Below are 18,192 nucleotides of genomic sequence, written 5' to 3'. Positions count from 1 at the left end.
CTTGTTTTTGCGAATCCTCCCTCCTCCTTTTCATCCAGCCATTGGTTTCCATTCATTCCACTATAATATGAAAATGGACTTTCAGAGACTTCAAACTTTCTTCACACCAGTTTATCATCACCGTAATAAAGTCGTCCACATTAGTTTTCCTAAAAGCAGCAACACTGTTGTGTTTTGATGACTTGAAATTGGACTGAGTGAAACAGTCCCTCCGCCAAAAAAATAATCCCTTGGGAAACCTTATGACTGATGAGTAACATGGATGTTTCAACCCAAAATTCAAATTTGTAAATCAAGGGATGTTGGTTATATGTTTATTGCCACCACATTATTTGCAAAATGATTTGTTACAGTGTAAAATTTGGGTAAAATATAGTAAATGAGCCAAACATTCAGAATCACTGGTAAGGTCCCTCAGTAAATTCTGACCTGTGAATTCACACACACAGCCAGTAGAAACACATCTGTTTGGTTTTAACCCTCCTATTATGTTTGGGGTCAATTTGACCCCAATCAATGTTTAATGTCTCTAAATAAATGCTTAACATCATTTTTTTTGCTTCATATTTTATGACTTTTCCTAATTTAATGGATACTATCTTGTAATCATGAAATTCACATGATGATATGTTTTCAGTGTCCTGTACGCATTTTGTACGCATCGGTGGTGTTTGGGGTCAATTTGACCCCAGACTGTTTTAGGTGTAAAAACACCATTTTACACACATTTGTTTTGGTTTTTTTGATGATACTGAGGTCACTATAACATGCAATTTGATATTCTGATAAGTTCCCTCTGCTTTAGGGCCCTAACCTAACATAACCATACCTGAAGTAGTACGGGAACCACTGACATGGGTGGATATGGGGGGAGATATTGGGGAGGGGAAAACATAATACCTACAAGAACTTCGATATTTCCCGCGCTGTGAGGGTGGGGAAATATGGTTCCCATGAGGACATGAGGATAGTTCCCACCACATGGGGGAGGAGCAAACATATAGAAGCTTGCACAGCAGCCTTCTAAATCATTTCTCTTCTTACTCTGTGTAATCTCACTTTATGCTCTCTCTCAGTTGAATATGAGCACTAAGCAAAGGTTTTCTGCCAGTGAGGTTTTGTCACAGCTCTTTGACAGTGAAGTGACACAGAGGAGAATGTGTCTGAGACAGAGGATCATGTTGAGGAGGACCCTGGTTATGAGGCATCCTCCTCTGATGAGAATGAAACCCTCAGTGTTGACCCTCCTGTTGTCTCTCAACCACCAGCAGACACGTTACCTTCCAAAAATGGAGAGGTATCATGGTCCCTCTCCCCACATGAACAACAGGGTAGACTCAGTGCTGCTAATGTCATCAAAATGGTTCCAGGCCCCAGCAGATACGCTGTCAGCCATGTCCAAGACATAAAATCAGCATTTGAGCTCTTTGTAACACCATAAGTTGGAAAGGAAATACTTGTGATGACAAACTTAGAGGGAAGGTGTGTGTATGGGGACAGTTGGAAAGACTTGGATGTGACCCATTTGCAGGCCTACATTGGGTTACTCACTCAGAAGTTGTGTTTCTTTTTCCTGGGGTCAAATTGACCCCGAACATAAGGCATGTTACTATCCTTGATAATAGAAATTGATTTTCTTTCCAAATGTTACAAATAACAGAAATCTGTTCTTAGAAATATTATTAAGCCATTAAAACACCAAAAATATATTTCTTTCCAATTTTAGGTCAATCAGTGAGATTTTATGGTGATTTGCATATTTTTCCATAGTCGCGTAATAGGAATACTGGATGTATAAGTGGGGGTGGGGGGGAGTTATGTTTTATTTAAAGGACTATTTAGGTAGTCAACAAAGAAACCTAAAGTACCTGACACAAAAACTTTGGTAAAAATTTTAATTATAATAATTTTGTTGAGGTTTAAACTGCTGGGGTCAAATTGACCCCAAACATAAGGGGTGTTAGTAAAATTTGAACATAACAGGAGGGTTAAACCCAAAGGAGGAGTCTTTGATTCAGTTAATGTCCCACTTTGTGATGCTACACAACACAATGCCCCCAAAATACAAATTTCATCACAATCAACAACTAGTCTGGACTGCGGTGAATTGTGGCAGAGGAAGAGGTAGAACAAACACTGAATGTATTTTTTTAAAACTTCTGTTGAAGGGTTAGGGTTACACTACTATTTTTGGTTTATAGCACGCAGGTAAGATTAGCTTATCTGCTCTATACATGATGTGCATAATGTGCCATCTTTATTTGGTGCAAATGCAAATACATTTCCAGTAACCAGGTGCTCAGTTCTATTTTATTTTATATTATTGGTTTGCTATTTATGGAGACTGCCATTACCTGCTGTGTTGGCTTTATTTTTGCATGTTGTGTGTGCATCTGTGTCAGTGAGTGACAGGTTAAGGACTGGAAAGACATTGCTTCCAGTAGACATTGCACGCTTGGTGGCTGTTTCACCACTACCAGTATTAATAACGCATGTTTGACCTGCATCTGCCATTAAACATCATTTCTGGTTTATTATTTGAGAAGCAGGACTTGGCCTATGAACATGCTCCTTTTGTTGATGCTCACTTTTGTCTACCTCATCTATCATCTATAAAATTTCACCAACATGGTGTTTACTGTTCAGGAACATGGATGCTCTGTTCCTTGGTGTTCTCCACAGATGAAATTAAGAGTTTCTTCCTCTCATTATGTAAGGTTACACTGCGAACGCCGTGTTATCGTCATGGTAGAAATTTACAAGGGATTTAAGAGGGATATTCCGCTGTTGGACTTCCCGTGAAGGCAACTTGGTGTCCAACATCCAGCTGGGTTGATTCAGGCTGAGATGTAGGGACTTTTGTCTGCAGCGTTCTAAAATGAATTTGTCTCATCCATGAATCTTTGGTTTAAATTGGCCTTAAGATCTCACAAAGGAAGAAACAATTGTAACACAACCTGTTTGGTCAAATGTAGCATGGAAAAGAGTAGATTGCAGGTGGGAAAAAAATACTTGAGAAAGAGTACAGTAATGTGTTAATTTGTGTTAATTGTAACACATTACCACCCAACCCTAATTATCTCTCATTACAGCTACTTTATGCAATGTAGATTGATGTTACCTCTATGGCATAGTGTGTTATTGTGGCCTTGCTGTTATTTTTTAAAAGTACCAGAGCAGTAACTTCTGAATGTCTGTGACATTATAATTTCTTTTTTGAAAAGAATTAGTAACACCAAAGAGCACATTACTGGAGTCCATCTGTCAACTAATAACAGGCAAAAGTACTCATGCACACACTCTGCACAAGTAGTCTGTGACTTCACAGCACACAAAAGGCTTTTATAACCATAATTGTCAGGCATTACCAGGGCAATATAAAAGGATATTTCAGTAAATTCAGCCAAGATGTGACACTTCCTGTGAAAGTCCGAGGAAAAAGTCCACTCCACGCTGTGAGGAGCGTTGGCCAAAAGAACCAGCAGGGTTTCTCTATTTTTGCGATATTGAATTCTTGTGGAGAAAGGAAGTAATCATAAATGACTGTACACTGTCATTGCCAAAGTAGCAGAGGAAAAGCTAGAACATGTCATGGTGGCCTGACAAAGCCTGTCTGCAGACGGAGTGACAAGAACTGCCGTCGCCCTGCTGCTTTCCCCTTTGTGTCTTTTCACTGTGACTTCAGATGGTCCCACTTCCTCAGCTGGCAGCAGCATTGAGAAAATCTTGATTGGAATAGTTATACCCATTGATTTGAGTTGGCGGTGTTTGAATAGATTTTCATGACTCAGAATCTGTCTGGTCTTGTGCTCTGCCATGGACTGTGTGCAATCTGAAGAGAGAGTAGATGTTTAACTGTAGCTTTGGTAATGGAAGACGTTAGCTTCATAAGGTTTTGGATAGTTTTTTTTTTTTTTTGCATTTCCCCGGCTAGCTTTATCTGTCTGTCATCCTAAAACAAAGAGCCGCTGCTTCTAGATGATAAGAGAAAGAAAAACAGAGACAAAAAGAGAGAGGGAGACACAAAAGAGCAGACAGCAGAGTAAGAGAGCAGCGGTACCTGAAGGCATGGTGAGGAAAACTCAATAAACACACCACACTCTCTGGTGTATTCTGCCCTGCAGCCTTATGCATGCATACCAATATGCACACAAATATACAGACAGTGATAACACATGGGCAGACGCACGGATGCACACACATGTGTACAACCTGCAGGGGTCCACACACATCTCCCAACACAAACACCACAGAGATATCAGGGGAGACTGTTTTCACTACAGCACCTGCTTCAGCATACCAACATGGCCAGGGGTGGAAACTGATGCTGCTTCTACATAAAGGGGTCAGCAGCGGCCTGACATGGCCACTGAGACGCCAGAGACCCTCAGGGCTTCAGTAGTGAGAGCAGACGATGATGTCGGAGCTGGAGTCGTTCAAGCAGCCCTCTGCAGCTCCATTAAACCTTCCGATATGCTTTGAGACAGGATGCAGGGACGTTTTATTGATTTACAGGGTACCTCTAGAGCTATTTTGTCCGTGGAAGGAAACGCACCCATGCTTGGCAAGGAAGCAAAGTCAGTGGTGTTTGTGAAATGTAATTAATGATCCTTGCGGTGTCATGTAGTGTGAAAGTCTAAAACAGGAGCACACACTAATGCTTTAATTGATTTGAGGCTATTTCAAGTGGTGCTTGAATGTTGCAGACTCTTTTAAGTCTTGAACAAGTCAAAGATCATCGAGACTAAGAATATTGCATTTGCTATGTTGGTCCTGTGCTAAAGCAAGCTATAACAATATTATGAAGGAGAAAAAACAGTCAGGAATCACAGTAAATAACAGAAAATGAAATATCTGTTATGTTTTATGTAGCCTACTTTGTAGTATAATTTTCAATTACAGCAACATTCCAATGTTTTCGGCACAATACCTTTTTTTCCCGACTTATCTAGACTGAGACAATATGTTCAATACCATTTTCACATCTGTACGTCCACTGGCTCAGTTCCTACAGTAAACATTTTGTATTAGCTTAGCATAAAGACTTTATGTCTATGGGAGTCATTAGCCTAGCTCTGTCAAAGTGCAAAAATAACCCTTACAACAACTCTGAAGTTCTCTTATTTACAGTGTATCGTGTATTTGACATACATGTCTTTGATTTTTTTTTTTTTTAAATTAGAGTCATTTTGGGAGAAGTTACATGGTGGAAATGTACCCGCTGAACACATTTATCTTGCCGTCTATCACAGTGATCTGCACACCGCTGAAGATATAGGAAGATCTGGTACAAATTAACCTAAGTAACCACCTATAAATAACGCTGGTTTCTTTTATTCCAAAAAGTGTATTTTAAATACATACATGATGCATTGTGTAAATAAGAAAGCTTCAGCTTTGCTGTAAGATTAATTTTTCCACTTTGACAGAGCTAGGCTAACGACTCCCATAGACTCCAAGTCTTAATGCTAAGCTAACACAAAATGATAGGAACCAATCCACTGGATGTACAGAGGTGAAAATGGTATCAAATATCTTTTCTCAGTCTGGGTAAATTGGAAAAATTGCTCAAAACATTCAAGTATTCCTTTAAGTTTGACCTATAAAACCCTTTTTTCTTTTAATGCAAACTGTGACAACTTTTTGAGTGTTTTAAATTAAAAGTTCATGGGTGGGGTTTGGATTTAGTATAAGCAAAAAAAAAAAAAAAAAAAAAAACATAGGCCTACCATTACATGCTGCAGTCCATTTTCCCACCCACAGCACTATTAGTTTGGCAGGAGAGGGCATCATATCAGCATCGTTTTTTCTCATTAACATTACTTATGCAACTACTGCAATTTTTCCCTTTTAGGGCACTTTCTATTCCACTATAGCATAACCGTTGGAATGTCAGTGCTCATTAGATGCAACCCCAAAGGTGATGAAAACTGCTTATTTAACAATATCTAGCATTTCATTTAATGTGCAAAGTACGGTACCAGGGACATTTACTCTTCTCATTCTCTCTTGTCCTCTCAAGTGAATCCAGGTAAAAGCTGCTGTACTATCCCTGATTGATTTCCCTAATTCAATTTGTACCGATCACGAAGGAGATGTTGCCAAGGAGAAGCAGACGGGTTAGAGGGTTTTAAGCTTTGAAACAACTGAGATGTGCTAAAAGGGACTCCAAGTCAGTCTCGGGAAGATGTCCTTAGTAATTTTTCTTTCTGTGTTTGTGCACGTTTTTATGATCTGAAAAAGCTACAATCAAGAGATTCAATATTATGGTATTTTGAAATTTTCTTTGTCCTGCCAGAGGGATAAATGCAGTTTCCACCAGAGATCAAGGTTGCAGGCTCACCTTCTGTTGATTTCAGACCCATGGTCCTTTGAATTAGACTACAGGGAAGATGAAGAAGAGGATGAGAGAGAGAGAGAGAGAGAGAGAGAGAGAGAGAGAGAGAGAGAGAGAGAGGGAGAGAGAGAGATTAGAAAAGTGGGATGCTGGTAGGGAGTGGAGAGCTGCTGAAGTTTCTGGGAATCTGCCAGATGGGCCTTGTGATTCCAAAAAAGCAATGGGTGGGAGAGGGAGGAGGAAAGAGAATGGGTGCTAGCTGCTCCAGGGCTGCTATATCCACTTTGAGAGAGAGAGAGAGAGAGAGAGAGAGAGAGGGGGAAAGAGAGAGAGAGAGGTTGAGTGAATGACAGGGTGGGAGAGTAGGGGAAGTGGAGGAAAGAGGGAGGGCGAGTCCTCCAGCTATCAGTAAACGTAGGAAGAGAAGAGGGTGGGAAGAGAGCGTGTAGAGGGGAGGGGGGAGGAAAACATGAGAGAGAAGGAAGAGGTAGAGCAGGCAGAGGCCGTCTGGTCGGATTTGAAGGGGGGAAGGAAGGAAGAGAGGAGATCCTGGCGAGTCTCTTTCTTAGAAGGGAGGGAGGGCGTTTGCAATCTGAGGAGGCCGCAGCAACAGTGGCTATAGTGTCATTGTGAGGACACCGGTAAGGTAAGATGCCATTTTCAATAAGGGCATTACAAAGTGTGCTATTCAGATATGGATGTCAGATGGAGAGGGAGAGGGATTTGTATTAATCGGCTTGGTTTAACCAAAAAAGAAAATAAAAAAGAGGATTTGCAGGACTTTGGTACGACTGGCCACAGACTTATTATAAAGACTCACACTGTTGAAGCCCAGAGGGAATCATGCTAGCAACAGACAAGTCTTGTGACCTGTGTTGATGGATACAAAGCAGTTCCCTCTCTGCATTGCTGATCCTCTGTTTTTTTGTGTCTGTATGTGTGTGTGTGTGTGCACTCGGCTGCTGGAGAGTGTGCGTGTGCATGCCTGGGTTTCTGTGTGAGATAAAGAAGATGCACACACAGAGAAACACACACACACATATCCTCTCCGTGCCATACGCCAGTGACCAATGAATGAGCATCCTTGTAAAGGGAGCTCAAAGCAGGCGAGTCTCTCTCCCTCTGTCTCTCTCTGACTGTCCCTCAGGCCGCTTTCTGCTGCTCTTCTGTTTGACATTAATTCTTTAACAAGCTGCCACTGTGCTGCTCGTACAGAGATGGTTTCAGACTGGTCCATCTTGGTTTGAATGGCTTGAGTGGGAGAGATGTTTTTATACTGATGAATGGAGCCCAGGGTGGACTTTTGCAGGACTCAAACACAACCATGTGGTATAGCTTTATGTAAAGTCAGAGCCATTCTGTGTTGATATCAACCATTGTGGCCTGCATTATAGCCTCAGTTTAGTGATGAAATGACAGCAAAATGATAGCCCACACTTGTGTGTCGGATGCCATCTCTCCAGTGTGGTTTTGAAGGGGAAAGACAATGGCAACAGGATGGTCTGGGGACATTTCGATTTGCATGCACACACCACTCCCACCAGTTCCCCTCCAAGTCCACAGAACAATGCTGAATAGAGGATTGGCTGATGTCACCCGGCATCCCAGCCACTGATCTGACAAGAGTCATAAATCTTCTCCCTCCAGTTCCTGTCGTGAGCTGATAGAATCTGTCAATGGTCTCACTGGGATCATGCACAAAAAAAAAAAAAAAAAAAAAAAAAAAATGACATGGTTTATGAAACTTTCTCAAACTGCAGTCGATCACAGTGAAATTCTAAAAGGTCTCTGATGAGAGGCAATATTGGAGGGGGCAATATCAACCCATGCGTTTCACATCCGGTTCTGTGAGTCAACTTTGTCTCCTTCAGGGCCGACAGCTCATGCCGAAAAGCAGGAACTCCATCAACACATTCTTGTGGTGGGGTGACAAACAAATGGAGTGGCTCGATTCAAAGGGAATTCTTTGTATCACAAGTTGACCACTTCCCTTGTGCTCTGTAGTGTGCTCACAAACTTTGACTGCGTCTCTGTTGTACAAGACACTTGCGGACCAAAATAGAGTGGGGAGAGAACAAGGCCATGATTTAACGTGTCTGTCAGAGATTAATGATTTTGGTGAGATCACTCTTCTTACAAGTGATAGAGATGTGCATAAGACTCTGCTGTTCTGTCGCATTTCCCTCTTGAAAAACGACACGTTGGATCGGAGGCATCATGAACTGGTGTCGAAACAGTTTTCACACTTCAAGAGACTCACACCCATGACCAATTTGGATGATTTCCCATAAGTGCATCTGTGACTCTTATCATGTCTGCACAGATGGGACAGCCCACCCAGCGACTACAGTGCTGCCTGATGGGAAGTTGACATTAGGTTTGAGCGATTCTTCAGTATCCTCATCATGTCTGTGGCTTAGTCTACCTCCAAACAACATTAATACAAAGGAAATACATTCATTTTAAAGCTGCTGCCATTGAAGCTCATTCATCTTGACTTAATGCATCCAGTGTACATGCTAACAATGTCAATTATATGTGAACACTCAGACCACAAATGTAGACATATCATATAAAAGACATGTATATGCACCTTATTTATAGCGTATAGCAGCTCAAACATTCTGTTAGGATGACCTGTTAGAGCTGAAAACTTAAAACCGGACAATAACGTTAATGTTTAGTATATGTAAACATTTCTGTGCACTGTGTTTTATACACTATTTTCAGACACCATTTCGGTTATTATTCACTGGACATGTACTATATATTTCTGTCATATACCAGAACACAATATTAATGAGGACAACATTATTTTTCTGCAGAGGGATCACAGGCTTGTGTATGTTGTTAATGTTTAATGTGTTCATGCCCAGGGCTAATGTTTTGTATTATTATAATATTAACTAAAAAAAAAAAAAGTGTGTTTGAATGAGAGTATCTTTGAAAGCAGTTTGACCATGAACACCATTTCAGATATTACTGACAAAATATGGATTTTTGTTAATAGACCAAAGGTCTGGAAATTATTCTTCTCTCTATGTTGAGGGAACAAGATTGAGGAAATATGGGGCTGTTTTCAGTTGAAAAAAGAAAGAAAGAAAATCCCATTGACAGAACACACCGCCTGGGAGCATACCCCACATGGAGAAATCTAAATGTTTCCCCTTTGATGTGTGATTTCTTCTCTCAGATGTCATGGCGTCCGACCTACCGAAGCTCCAAGTTTCGAAATGTCTACGGAAAGGTGGCCAACCGGGAGCACTGCTTCGACGGCATCCCCATCACCAAGAACGTCCATGACAACCACTTCTGTGCCGTCAATGCCAAGTACCTGGCCACCGTCACCGAGAGCTCCGGTGGGGGCTCGTTCATCGTCGTACCAGTTTCCCAGGTAACTGTTATACTTAAACACTCTTTATTTGATGTTTGCTGCTACGTGGACCAGGGTCAAATATGAATGCCTTTTCAAAGTTAATAAAATTCCTGTAAAGTTAAAAAAAAAAAAAAAAAAAAAAAAAAAACTTATTTCTAAGCCTGTGTGCTGACCCCTGTGGTGATGTAATTACATGCCTGAGTCAATGATCTCTTTATGGTTCTGTGTATAAAAATCATCCAAATCAAGCACATCATACACTATTACACAAGTGGCACATATGTCAAAATACATGACCTTTATCTGGCACTCTCAGCCCGAGTGAGTAAGCATTCAGGACATTCAGGTGCTCTATATGCATTAATTCAGCCAACAATCAAATGGCTCTGGTTTCAATTATTGCACGGCACCGTAAGATCCGATGCTGCAGAGCTGTTTTCACACAAATAAAACACACACACCCCTCGACTGCAAACCATGCCAGCCTTTTATACTCGGGCCAGATAATAAAGCCAAAGTAGTAACATTGTTGAATTACCACTAGGAACACATAAAGTCCTTGTTGTAATGCCAATTAACGGTGGAGTCAGTGATCCTGGAGAAAGGCTGTTGATATTTGAAATCCACCGCCAGATTTTCCATCATCTCTCACTCACACTGCCTCCTCCCTCCCCCCCGTCCCGCGCACGAGCACAAATGCCCCCTGTTGCTGATTGGCTGGAGTAGTGTTGTGTGGCTTGGCCCAAACCACTGTTTGTTTACTGTTTACAGAGTAAGGGCTGTGCATCAACACCATCTTTTTTTGTTTTTCAGCACACACAAAGGATGGATAGCTAGTGGATCGTGAGGAGATATTTGCTGAATTTGTTGATTTCAGATATACATGATTTTTTTTTTCCAGATTTGCAGACTCCTCCTTTAAAAATGAAAAAGGGAATTGTTGTAGGGGAAAAACAATTTTATTCATTTATCCGCTGTGAAAGGAAAAGGGGACTGTTTTTCTACCAAGCTACAGAATGGTCTCCTGTAATTTAAGGAAATTGCATTGGATGACGTTAGGAGCGCTATTAAAGTTAATATAGGAGATGGGTCTTGAGGCTGTTGTGGTTATTTTTGAATCATTACTCTGATAGTATAGTGCATCAGATGATAAATAGTGCTCACAAATTTTAATTTCACAACATAATTGTTTTTGCTTATTCAGTATGTATAGTGATATTGTTATGTTCATATTTGGAGTCCAATGTTTACGTTCAAATTCTGATGAGTTCTTGAAATTTGGTCATTAGTAATATCAGGAGTAGCATTAAGTGTTGCTGTGTTTGTTTTATTTCTCATTATTTTATCGTACTCTGTGACACTGAGAAGTACAACACAAATACAGCGTAGTTATTATCTAAAAGGCCGCACAAGTGGATGTATTTTGTTGTTGTTGCAAATAGCCCTACAGTGAGAACAGTAGAGAAATAGACTTGTCAAGAAAGGTTTCACATAGATTAGCCAACGTAATGCCTAACCAAGAATCACTGAGTATGAAGTGAGGGAGCAAAGTTTAACCAGCAGACTGACTAACTGGTGAAAACACACTTGGCTATGTAAATAATAAAATGACACAAGTTTAATCCAGTTGCATGTTTCAGTTCACATTATCACATTTTATACCTGCTGGTGTACCTGTCCTCTCTCTGCAGTCTGCAGCAAGTCTCTGTGTGACAGCTGTCATAAAACATTCCTCTTTGTGCTTTGCCTCTTTAAGAGAGACTCTGCCAACGCACTTGAGCGCTGCTGGCTGCCGAGCAGGGTCAAGTCACATTGTTATGAGGCAGACGTGTTGAATAAGCTGAGCAGTTCTGATCAGTGTGAGTGTGTGTGTCCTGTGTCATTTGGTGCTTGCTAATCCCTGAAAACATGTGACGTAACCTTTAGATTTTTTTTTGTTGTTGTTACATAAATCCTGACAGATCATATTTTTGATCTATTTTTGGCCCCTTCTGTCATTTTAATGCACATAACATGAGCACATTATATACGTTTGATGCTAAAACATGACAGAATGAAGGCAGTTAATACAGTCATTATCACAGGGTCAGCTGTCTGGATAAAATAACTTACAGAAAATGAAAATAATCCAAACTAAGTCGGACTGTTAGTAATCAGCATCACCAGGCTGTTAATCCTCCTGTTGGTTGTAAACTTGTGGGCATTTAAAACCTTTTGAGACTGTAAACAGTGATACTGCACTTTAAATAAACTTGAACTTGAACTTGTTAGTGAGGATGTCTTTCCAAATGCGTTTGGCTCATATTCATCATGTCAGAAATGCAAATTTAGTGAGTTTAGGGTTAAAAGAACCAGTTTCACTCAGCTGTCCTAATAGTTCTGCCACTGACTGTATTTAGGGGCCGGCCAAGTCTGCCCTCTTGTATACATTTGTGTTATGCTTTCTTACTGAAGTTGCCTCCTATGCATGCAGATACATTATATTTGACATGTATACTCCCATGACAGACAATGTTGGCAATTTTTTTTTTTTTAAATAACAATACATGCTAGAGGGTGAATGTCCTAATTAGTCCTGAATGCTTTGCACAAACCACATTTAAATCAGCAGATAATATCCTTAGACCCGCATAAATAAAATGACTGCAGTGTGTTTCATTTAAGCAAAAGTTGATTTAATTAATAAAAAATAAAAAAAAAATACAAACAATATGTGGTCTTCACGGATGAAACTAACAAAATTTCAGAATTCTATCTATTCTATATTCTATTCTATTCTATTCTATCTATATGAATGGATAGTGGTTATCATGCACTCTGGTGGTTGTCTTAGTCATAATATGAAGCCACGTTTACTTTTATGTATATTTACACTGGCAATTTTATTAGGTCCACCTGTGCAGGCTAATGCATTTCAATGCAACAGCTCTGGCATAAATTCTACCTTTTATTTTAGAATGTTCAGCTTTTGTTGACATTGTGGAGAATGTGTAAATTATTACTGAGGTTGTAGTTTGCAGAGGTCTTGTACTGGACTAAATTATATTGACAGGTGTTTCTAATTTTTTGTCCTCCCTATTCATATACATGAGGGGGGACAGAATAGTAGAAACACCTCTCCAGTAAAATGCAGTCCAGTACAACAGCAGCACTAACTATGAGCTCAATGCCAAATATAGAATTGAATGAACACCTCTATTACCGTGACAACAAGAAAACCTGAGCATTATAGGCAGCACAACAGGAAACTTTATGGCAGAATAGTTGTACAGATTGTACAGGTGGACAAGTGGCCACTGGGTGTATACTTAAACTTACTTTTAGTTTACTATATTTACTTTTTTCTTACTGCATGTAAACCTGCAATCATTCTGCTCTGATCCCTGGTCATGCTTGCAGTCCTGGTTTTTTTTTGTTTTTTTCATGCTCTGCTGTAACTCTGTCCTTGACCTCCACCAAAGACCATAAGTGGATCAATTTCCTCATAATGAAAGAACAGCTCTGAAACATTTCCTCAGGTTTCTGCTGAGCTGACGAGTTTAAAATTAGCATTCATCATAATGTTCATGTGATGACAGCGCTGCTGAAGGAGACGATGACAACAACTGTTTCATGCGGTATCCTCTGGTCACAAAACTCAGGGCCGCAACAGTGTCAGCTGAGTCCTGGTGGAAGACGGCAAACATTAGGGTGAACAGCCAAAATGCGCTCTGCATAGAGGACTGGTGATGGTTGTTTCTAGGTTGGCTTTGAGTCAAAGGACAGCAACCTAGTCAAGAAGAGCAATCTGATGTTGTTTCGATAGCTTTTGCATCAAACATTTAAGTATTTTTCTACTTCATCCTCATATCAGTTGGTCATTTCTTCATCAGTGTAATAATGCATCTTTGTTCAGTTTCCATCACATGAGCGTTTCCGTACACCGTGTGAGTGTGAGAGGACGGCTATGGTTGTGGAATGGGAGTAGCATACCACAACAAAACCATACTGCACAATGAACGAAGGAGGGAGAGCTCAGATAGAAGCAGGCATGCACAGTGATGTCACCAGTCACATTTTAACCATCGGAAAATCAATTACTGTCTGCCCTGTTTGGCAGACGCGGCCATCGGGAGCGCTCTGCGGACTGCTGGGTGTATGAGATCACTCACAATGGGAAGTGAGCTGAAAAAAGGAGAGAAAACTTCACTCTCTGGTGCTGTATTTTTCTACTTAACTTAGAGGGAGGAGAACAATAAAGAGGATGTAATCTCTGCAAACTGCACCGTTCTGCCCGATGGCTCAAGCTGGAAAGTGTTTCATCAAATTGAGCTGCTCTTTTTCCATTAGATAAACAAACAAATATGTGGCGGGTTAGGCTAATGGCGAGGTAGAGGCATGGCAGACATATTACGATGACAGCCAGAGAGACAGCCATATGGTAACCTCTCAGACAATGCCAGCAGCAAGTGGAGAGACTGCTGCTGGCACCAACTGGCACACAGACTGGCCCAGAAATTGACACATAAGGTCAGAAACACCTTCTCATGATAGAAAAATAAATATTCACATCGTTTTTCGACAAAGAAAGAGGGGGTGGAGAGAGAGAGAGAGATGTGTAGTGGATGTGATGTTTGCAGTTATGCGCTTTTGAATCATTTTGTCTGCCAACTCAATATGCTGTTCATGTCATCTTTGGTGTTATTTTTCCCATTTTAAACTCCCCCACTTTGTCTATCTCTGTAACTGTCTCCTACATCCCACACACATGCATACACACACACACACACACTGTCAACAGAGGAAATGCTGATTACATTCAGAATGATCAGAATAATTTATGTAGAACTTTTTGAAAATCACAGTTTTAAAATGATACCGATGTTGCTGCTGCTTTGTGGGATAGCACGCTGTTGTATAAGCCTCCATTTCCTAAAGGCTAAATATATCCAAAAGCACTCAGGTTTCATCAGTCAGTGCTTCTTCATGGTGCACAAGTGCATGATATGGTGTGGCATTGTGCTGTTCGCTCATTTACTGAGCGGCACACAAACTCAGTGGTATTCAGTCATTTTCCAGTCACAGAGGTTATTATGCAGCAAGTTAACACCGCTTATAGTGACATCAGTCCAGATTACCTGCTGTTTCTGTTTCAGACCCCTGATAATCCACATCTCTTTGTAAATGGAGTTAATATTCACAATATGAAATGCATCTCTGCAGCTGTTCTAAAATCAACAGCAAATTTAGTTCAGTTCAATTTGACTACATTTGTCATATCATCAGATTAAATAAACTGAAATATAAAAAAGGGGAGCGTGAACAATTGATGTGATGTGAGGCTGTAAGGATAATAGTTAAAGCTCTACAGCTAGTCGGGGTCCTGATTAGCCTGTTGTTGACTATTTATGAGAGAAAATCATGATTTGACACAACATACATTATAAGCGTTAAATGTGAAAAAGATTTTATTAGCCTTCAAGACTCCATAGTTGATTTTCTTTGCATTGATGACAACTACACCTGGATGGCTTTAACATTTCAGCTAGCTTACTATATTTTACTATTAACATTCTTCTTCAGTGTCCTTGTTGATTTCTTCTAGCTTTCGTTTTGTTATTTATGATACCTCAGCCACCAGTTATGCATCAAACATTTCATGTTCCCTAAATAAAGTAGAACAGCCAGGGCAGTGCTTGACAGACCCCATCCTAAGTTTTAGTCATCACCAAGGTTTTGCACCGTCCCTTGCGATGTTTAATGTTTCCACTAGGGCTCTCCATTAGATCAGTTCTGTGTTAGCCCTTGCTTTTTTAAAAGGAATACTTCACTTAAATTGTATAATGTCTGTAAAATAGGGGGTTCCTAGTGGCTGGTTAAAGTGGATGGGCAGCACTCGCACCGGGGTGTCGGTAAGAACACACAGGAATCAAGATGAGTTTCAACCGTTTAGTGAGGGTAGCTCCAAAACATACAGCACAGCAATACAGTGAAGGTGGGTGGCAGGGTAAATATGTGTGGTCTGAAGTGAAGGAAAATAAACATACATGTCACCGGTTAATCATAATATAAATAGGCTATGCTGAAACTGTGCCACAATTAACAGAGACCAGCACTAATAATAATGAAGCTACTAGTGGACGCTAGCAGTAATAGCAATAATTAACGCTCTCATGATATTAAGAGCAACATCAAAGGCCCGCCGACCGAGTGGCTGGGTGACGCTATAACAATGAACAAAATGATGAAGCTGTAATACGGCCACTACCAACATGCTGCTTATACAATTATAAACACAATAAGGATATAAACATAATATATTTGCAGGATATATGGCCATGGGCACTCAATAATATAGGCTACATCAGTAATAACCATACAGGATTAATAAGGAAACAAAAGTGCGTCGTGGAAACATTTGCGCACATTAGACATCCCGCATAACTCTCTCAAGAGTGAAACAATAAGGCTGAATGTCCGTAGAGGGAAATAAGTCCGTCCTCCAACTTATATATATGTACTAATACTCACTTGGGCATCAATAACGCACACAGGAAGGGTGAATGCGCCACACCACCGGAGAAAAGTCCGCTTTTGGAGGAGAGGAAAGAGCGCAGCAGCAGCGCGTCGGCCAGCCAGGTCACAGATGCTCATGCACGCGCTGCGTGATCAAATAGACACGCGCCCGCGCTGCCAATCAAGATCCGCCTGATCATGGAGCGAGCACCGAGGACTTTATGACAATGTCTGTATCAAGTATTCTCTATGTGCTGCCATCAGTCCCTGAAGAAGACAGTTTTACTGGCAAGTCTTCACGGTAAATTGACATTCAGAAACACCAGACAGGAAAACAATGGGCCAGTAATGTTACAGTTTTACAACAGCAAAATGAAAAATCAAAAGCAAAATCAAAACTTCTGTTTAAAAAGCTCATACTCATCATGCTGCATAATCCACGTCTCCGGTAGTTTCGCTCAAATCTTGCGGAAAAGAGCACTTCCTCAAAATCCTTGAATATGCAGCCATGAAGCATGCGTGCACAGGCGTGTCCATCCAAGCTGCTATAATACAAGTGCATTTCATCGGATACCAGAGATTTTTTACAAATTATACAGCGTGACTAGCACGAGCTTTTTAAACAGAACTTTCCGAAGCGTTTTGCTATTGTGCGATCAGAAAATTACAGACCCAGTTCAGTCAGTAAGTCAGTAAGTCAGTGAGTGACATCCCAGTTTCTATGCATGCTGTAATGACTCTTAGGCTCCAGCAGGCATCGTTGTTAGCTAGCTTAACGTTATTAAATGAGCCAGACTCTTTACCTGCAGTGATACAGTTTATTAAATCTAGAATGACTTACCAAAGTACTGGTAGTTGCCCTGAATGGGGTTCATTCAAGTTCTGTGATTCAAATGTAATTAAATATTCAACGGTAATAATTCTGAATTAAGATATTGTATTTGCATTGATATGCATTACATTGCAATACTCATTCAGTTAAGTCGTCAGTCTCAGTTATTATAAACAAGGTCGCACGGTACAGTTTGTTGAGGTAAGCAGATAACCACTTAGCCGAAGCCCATCTGACCACAGGAGAGGAGCACACGTGTCATCAGTGATCAACTGAGGCCGAGCAGGTCACCTCATGTCTGAACACAGCAGGCAGCACAGATGTGCATATGAAAAGCACCAGCAGCATGCTGTAGACCGTTACTGCATGATAAAACACAGCAGCAGAAGAGCAATTAAACTTAATGAGCATGACTCAGCGTGGTCTTGTGCGAGGAGTTGCCGCAGAAAATATTTATAACCTTCTCAGCTTTGATTTGTAGTCAGTCAGTCTGTGGCTGGCAGTTTTATTGTTCCAATCCCTCCCACTCTATCACTCAGATATGATTTTACATTTTAGTCAAAGAAGCTACAATAAATTTCCAATCATACTCATCTTTTGCAGGGCAGTTGCTGTCTAGGTTGTGGTGCAGCTTAACTATAGGCAATCAGTGGTAAGCCTTATCAATTAAGATTTGATTGGAAGTCCAGATTAAATAAGAATTGGTAGCAGAGTCCAACAGGAGAACAGTGCCTCTGGTGTACAGGAGCCATCAGTCCTGGGCCAACACATCTGTGTGTCACCATGAGTGCTCATCTTCGCCATAGCTCCAGGAAATGAGTTTCAGGAAGAAAAATGAGCACAGGAGTCTGAGTCCTCTGTCATGCAGTTTAACATTAACAACTGGCAGAAAAGTGGAGGGGGTTACATGATGATTTGTACAGAAAAGTATGATAATGAGGTTTTGCAGCTACGCTTAGTGGTGTGTTAATAATGTTGTTGTGGTTTTTTAGTGGCGAGATAACACTGAAAGCCAAGCTCTGAATACCCTCTAGATATATTTCTTTGTTCACTGTCATTTCTGGCCCTATGTGAATAACTGAACTGAGCTCTATGGCTGCAGAGAGGGATGATTTTTAGTTCCAAAGAAATCCTTTTGATTCTGTGTTATTT

General features: G+C 40.7%; 1 protein-coding gene across 3 annotated transcripts in view; it reads left to right on the top strand.

Annotated features, from left to right (window-relative positions):
- Positions 1-18,192, top strand: part of coro2ba (coronin, actin binding protein, 2Ba) — a 53,875-nt gene that overhangs the window by 22,864 nt on the left and 12,819 nt on the right. For 2 of the 3 annotated variants that reach the window (XM_030076620.1, XM_030076635.1), the window contains exon 2: positions 9,531-9,731. In XM_030076620.1, the coding sequence (XP_029932480.1) occupies positions 9,531-9,731 (201 nt within the window). Of the gene's footprint in view, positions 1-6,829; positions 6,984-9,530; positions 9,732-18,192 lie in introns of those variants that run through there. The other variant, XM_030076627.1, reaches the window with a different exon arrangement.

Source organism: Myripristis murdjan, chromosome 3 (genome assembly GCF_902150065.1).
Source record: "Myripristis murdjan chromosome 3, fMyrMur1.1, whole genome shotgun sequence".
NCBI classification, from domain to species: domain Eukaryota; kingdom Metazoa; phylum Chordata; class Actinopteri; order Holocentriformes; family Holocentridae; genus Myripristis; species Myripristis murdjan.
Note: the sequence above shows the minus strand (reverse complement) of the source record. Positions and strands in the feature narration are given on the sequence as shown.